General features: G+C 32.7%; 1 protein-coding gene across 1 annotated transcript; it reads right to left on the minus strand.

Moving 5' to 3' along the window:
• Window positions 1–2,666: 2,666 nt before the first annotated feature.
• LOC134241513 (zinc finger protein-like 1 homolog) lies at window positions 2,667–5,811 on the minus strand. The gene is made up of 6 exons (XM_062723555.1): window positions 5,683–5,811; window positions 5,203–5,323; window positions 4,427–4,620; window positions 3,788–4,142; window positions 3,306–3,429; window positions 2,667–2,892 (listed from the first exon to the last, which is right to left on the minus strand). The coding sequence occupies exons 1-6, from the start codon at window positions 5,782–5,784 to the stop codon at window positions 2,700–2,702; spliced, it is 1,089 nt and encodes a 362-aa protein (XP_062579539.1). The 5' UTR covers window positions 5,785–5,811; the 3' UTR covers window positions 2,667–2,699.
• Window positions 5,812–6,152: the final 341 nt, after the last annotated feature.

Here is a 6,152-nt window from a genome sequence, read left to right on the forward strand (position 1 = left end):
ACTGGCATTCTCTTTTAGATCCACCAATGTCAAAGTTTTTAATAGACCTGGCAGTGTTTGCTCCATAGTACATATCACTGGGCACCTGTATCTCCCCAAAGCTATCTGTCTCAGGTCTAAAGGAAGTCTGTAACAGACATAAGTCACTTTTCAACAATGAATTCATATTCATCTCACAGTATCATCAATTTCAGTCTTTACCATTTATCAAATTTTCAAGTGAGCTTTAAGGCACATCTTGGTTTACAAAGTAAGCATATTAAGCCACTCCATGAAATTTTTTCCCCCGGGCAGAAAATATTCTCAATCTGTCCAATCCTTTAATATGACAATGACAAGTGAAGACTCTTGTTTGCAGAATGAAAGATAATTCAGACTAACATGCACACGTGTTGCTAACTACCGTTTTTGATGTTCATTAGATTCATTATGACTTATTTCTTTCCTATAATTATACTTGCAATAAAATGCTTTAGACACGTACCATTGTGGAATTCTAACCCCAATTCAATATTTTGTTGGATGAATAACTTATCGACTTTCACTTTCCCAGAACAGAAATTCACGGGAGGTAACTCCAATGTTTACGTCTGCATTGACTAGGACGGTGAATCTTTTTTTCTTGGCAACATAAAATTCTTCATTCTATATTGACTTACAAATGCTAATCATACGCATAGTAATTTTAAAATTGAAACACATTCTTTAATGTAAAGACTGACCAATGTCGCCCCCCCCCCCCAAAAAAAAAGAGCACATGTAAATTTTAAAAAAAATCTTGATTTATTTTATTTAATACTCATTATGCAATGAACAAAAATAATACAACTCTTACACATGTAACAATATGGAAACTGTACATATTTTGTAAATACAATAGGAATGTATTTACAGTACTTTAAGATAAATATTTTCAACGAATAAATCTGCATTTTGTACATACACCAATTTATATATATTATCCTCTTTGGATTAAAGCAATATATTACAAATGTTCATAAGAATAAATAAAAATTGCACTAATGCAAATCAACAATGATGGACCAATGTGACACAGTTTAAAAATGTGTGTGAAATTTCACAACAAAGTATTTTATCCACTTCAATCACATATAGCACTAAACAAGTAGCCTACTTTCACTCTTGAAAGCTTTATTAGTCTTTTGCAAATAAAAGTGTCACAGACTTAACATGCTTAAACAATCTATATCCATACAATAGTTAGAGTCATTGGTAAATAAAATTGTATAGTATGTAGTCTGAACATGTTTTTTAACAGATATATGTTTACTAGTTTTTGAACAATTCAAGGAACTAAATATAAGGAACCTGGCAAGGCCAATAAAAGAGTTTAAGTTTTTAATTATTTCTATTAAAAGTTTGAGATATCAGCTTGAGACCTAAATTTAAAACCTTGTGGAGAATGCTGACTCATTTCAATAATTGGTATTCATACAGAGTTCTGATCACATACATGTATGTACATACACAAAAATGTGCCTATAAAATGAGTAAAATTCATATGCAGCAAGTCATACATATAAACCATATAATGATTATCATGACTATCATGGCACAAAAGCAATTAATTTATAATATCATTTTTATTTTAAATTAATTAAGCTACATATTCAATGTATGGTTTGAATTAAGTTATTACCTCTACCAACTTGTATGTCAAAATACTTTGTATCCAAATCACAAAAGTCTACCAATATATGATATTGTGTGGATCTTTTTTTTACAGACTTAAGTTAAGTCTTCATGCCAAATCTTAAAATTGCTAATATTGTATTAGAAATTTTTTTTTTTTTTTTTGCTACATGTATTAAAATATGAGCCACAAATTATTTTGGAATTCAAATCTGAATCCGGATCCAAATTCGGAGATACATGTATTTCTTCAAAGAAGACTTCCAAGTTAGAACAACTTTATCAAAGAAGAAGGTATGGTTTTAGCTTTATTGCACCCTAAAAATGTAATGACATCAAAATGTTTTGAAACTGGCTAAAATATTAGTTTAATAAATGACTCTGATAAATCAGGAAAGAGTATGGCATGAAGGTTTACTGCAAATATGACGTCATTAATGTGAAGCATTTCTCTATTTCAACAGAAAAAGCCTCAAAATGGCACATTTCAAGGGAGATTTTCCTTTAGAAAACAGTGTCCACAGCCGTCGCCCATGTTAATTTTTTGATACTTTGTGCAAAATTCAATAACAAATCACATATCTCAAGATCTTTGTGGCCGATGCCTGTGGACAATGTTATCTGAAAGAAAATTCCATTGAAATTTGGTGTCTTCTGCAACTTTTTAAGAAAATACGGGAAAATGCACATGTTTAAGACATCATAATTAGCATTTAAAAACACATGTGAGAAAAATCACTTGTATGATTTTTCTGCATTGAATTTCAATTATTCAAAAAGCATGAGTTTTCAACTTTTACACCAGTTTCATTTTTTAGAAAATCACAGGGCAAAACTTTTATGGAAACCATACCTTCTTCTTTTAGGATTAAAAAGAAAAAAATTCATGATTAATAATTTTTTAAATATAACTCATTTTAAAAAAAAAATCACCAATTCTCTGATAAAAAAACCCATAAATATCACTTCAGATAACAATACGTACAAGTTACATATATTTGTTGACTTGCAGTTAAAACAGATGAACATTTTTAGTGTCAGGCATATTATTCAAGAATGTTATCTATCACTCTCACTTGAGGATTTCCTGCAAAGGGGTCATCGTCGACATCACTTCGACCTAGTTTTGAGAATATCACAATAATTGTCAAAAATCCTATCACCCCAATTAATAAAACCATCAGAAAACGCTTCCTCAATGTCAGGGGATCTTTCTTCCCATGTTTACTCTCTCGGGACCTAAAATGAAGAGAGAAAAAAAAAATTCCAAAAAATCCAGAATAAGAGGAAATGTTCTCTATAGTTTAAATATTTTTTCTAGAAAAAGAAATACATATATGATATGAAGTTGCAATCCATGATAACAAGGTAATTTTTTTTCCTAAATTGAACACAAATTGTGATTCCATGAAAAAAATGTACTTTTGCAGTACTAAAATTGTAAAAATACTTAAATTTGAGCAAGGCAATATTTTTCAGCATAGAGAGCCTGATTTTAGCAGTGTGTAATACCACGCCCAATTTGTAACACTCCAAATTTTGATGGTCGCTCTATTAAGAGACTATCAGAATTTCAAAGCGTAACAAAGATTTGATTTTTATCACAATGGTACCACACCTGAAAGCTGTTGCTTTAATCAAACAGAGCTTACTTCAGCCATTTGGTGAGCCACTCCATTGCAGATCTTCTTCTGTATTTATTTTCATCATGGTCCTGTGATGTGTTAAATATTGAATTTGTGTCTTCCTTTGTGGAATCAAATAACTTTCTGGGATCTGTAAAATAAATAGAAATGCACAACAAATGCACTAGCTGATCTGCATTTATCACTGTGAAAAAAAACTGAGAATGCAAGTGTTTAACTTTAGGGAGAAAAAATAAGGTGAAGGAACTCTGGAAGATGTGTGATTTCTCTATATGTTAGTGATATTTTTTGAGGAGCTGTTAATACATATTGAATTAGGTTGGAACAGTAAGATTTTGTGCAAATATTAACTCATTGATTCTCACCATCAGTTTTCTTGGTATTATGGAATCTTCCTGATGAAAGATGAAAATTTATCCTTTTTTTTTCATTTTACATGTACATAATTCAAGACAACCGAAACCAAATGAATTGAGCCCTGTCCATACCTCCAAATGAGATTTTATCCTGGCCCCTGGCTGAGGTCCCCTCGTCCACGCTGATCACACTGTGCTGATTAGGGGGAACGTGCGCACTTGGTCTGTTGTTGTAGTTGGGAGGTGACACGGGGGAGTAGGAGTTCCCCATCTGGGGGTTCGGTGAGGCCCCTAAGGGGTAAGGAGAAGCAGCTGGTGTACTCGAATATCCTGTGGAGTAAGGAGTGGTCACATGACTTGGAATGCTGCCAGATTTCTGTGGGGTGTTCTGTGTGGGTAGTGTGGCCTCTGACTTTAGTGGGGTACTCTGGGTGAGTGGAGGGGCCTCCTGTGGGGGAGGGAGGACTGGCTCTTGGGGTTCATATATCTTCAAAAAGAAGTGAATAAAGTGAAATAAATGAATCAAAATATTGCTATATTGAAACCATGCAAAACAAATGGGACTTGAAATAAGAATTTTTGCCAGGTTATACATGGTTAACATGTTAACTACAAACTTGGCTACTGAATTTCGAAATCTCTCATTGGATAAGGCACAGTGACACTCTTATGAAGCTTTGTCAAATTTACACAAATCTGGACATTAAAAAAATATCATAATAATACCAATAATGGAATGCAACTTTCAAAACATAAAGACATTAGATGTACCAGTGGTAATCCCAGGCCTGCCCTGGCCCAGTTCACTGTGGAGAGGAGTGTTTTCAGTTTGTCTGCCACCGGTGACACCATGTTGGATGGAGGAAAGATTCCAGCACTGCAGGTGGGACATGTATAGCCAGCAGGTGCTGTATTGGCAGGGAACTGCTGGGCATATTGGTTCAGACAGGGCCAGTGAAAAATATCTGAAAAACAATAGAAAATAAATAAATATCTCCCAAGAGAAGAACAATTGAATTTGATACAAAGACTATGTTCCTAGATGAATGTGGAACAACTACCCTTGTAAATTGTTTTTGTCTTTTTTCCCCCTTGCAATAATCAATTGTATTACTGAACTTTTCACACCAGAGTGGCTCTTAAAATATGTCTATTAACCTTTTCCAGTTCTGAATTGCATATAAATTTTTGATGGAGATAAATGAAAATAGCGCCCTTTATTGAATTTGATCACATGACCAACTTCATGTCATACTCCAATGAAACTCTAAAAATTATATCTTATTTGTTAATTATCATTTATGAATAGAAAATTAAGAAGTGTATATATAAGTATTGATTTCTTACTTTTAGATGTTGTTTCTAGTGTAACACCCCTGTCCATGCCAAAAAATAATCTTCCTACAATGCTTCTGCACTTATTCATTTTTTTTTTTTTTTGGCATGACCAGGGACAATTGCCGATAGTGTCTTTGATACAACTGATAACATTCAAAAAAAAAGAAATTCAGTGCTTAATTGAAGGTACATAATTAACATGGACTAACCATAACAAGTCAATCTAACACAATCTCCATACTGTTCATCGTTTAGTAATTGGTGACACAAGCTACAATTTGGGTTGTAATCACTGTCTTGTAACCACTGCAGATAAGACTTGATCACACACTGAAAAATACCAAAATCGGAAAGTTATTTGCAATAATAGCATTTATGTGTAACTTCACAGGTAAATTTTTATCAATTAAATGCACTTTTCTTAAAATCTTTCTCTTGAAAATAAAGGTAATCAGTAATATTAAAATGACTGGTTTTTGTTAAAAAAAAATCTTGAAACATGTCAAAGTCCCTATTTAAATGAAACTTTCAGATGTACAACATTTAGTAGCCTACAACATTTAATATACAGTATACAGTGCTCGAGCTCTGCACATGAATGTTTTATAAATATGCAACAATATTTGATTATTTCTATGACTGTATGAAACAACTTATCAAGTCGCTTTTGCCAGTTTTGGAAAGCATACCTTTGCATGGTTTGCCACCAAACAGTTCTCACAAACATTTACTCTATGTTCGAAGCAGAAGAGATTCGTAACTTTCTTTTTGGGACATTTACAGAGCCCCATCCTTCTAAAACGATAGCAACTACGATTTGAGAATTTTTTATTTTCACCGGAAGTTTGAACGTGGAGGACAAACTAGTACTCGAAGTATAGCCGGATGAAAATCCGCGTTTTTATTTTTTAAAAATAAAATTAAATAAATTTGATATATAATAAATACATAATTTATTTTCTTAATATTTAAATCTAAGAATGTTTCATTCTTGTAATAATTTATCACTTTCGACACTGTCTCTAACTTCTGAAAGTTTGTATGTTTATCCAATTCAAAGCGTTTATTTGATCCAGAATCTTTCACCACGTGGTAGACAAGGAAAATGGCTGGTTCAGATACACTACTACAGACAGTCTGGAATAATCGTTCTTTGAGA

The sequence above is a fragment of the Saccostrea cucullata genome, unplaced genomic scaffold (assembly GCF_032062105.1).
Source record: "Saccostrea cucullata isolate Sc308-1 unplaced genomic scaffold, CSIRO_AGI_Scuc_v1 ctg22049, whole genome shotgun sequence".
In the NCBI taxonomy this organism is placed as follows: domain Eukaryota; kingdom Metazoa; phylum Mollusca; class Bivalvia; order Ostreida; family Ostreidae; genus Saccostrea; species Saccostrea cuccullata.

What these genes read in the sequence shown, in the direction of transcription:
- LOC134241513 (XM_062723555.1), bottom strand. Translation starts at nt 5,784, where the DNA reads ATGGGGCTCTGTAAATGTCCCAAAAAGAAAGTTACGAATCTCTTCTGC. An exon ending in CAGGCCTGGGATTACCACTG is followed by an intron (nt 4,143 to 4,426) that starts GTACATCTAATG and finishes TTCTTTTTGAAG; the next exon opens with ATATATGAACCCCAAGAGCC. An exon ending in GGATAAAATCTCATTTGGAG is followed by an intron (nt 3,430 to 3,787) that starts GTATGGACAGGG and finishes TTTATTTTACAG; the next exon opens with ATCCCAGAAAGTTATTTGAT.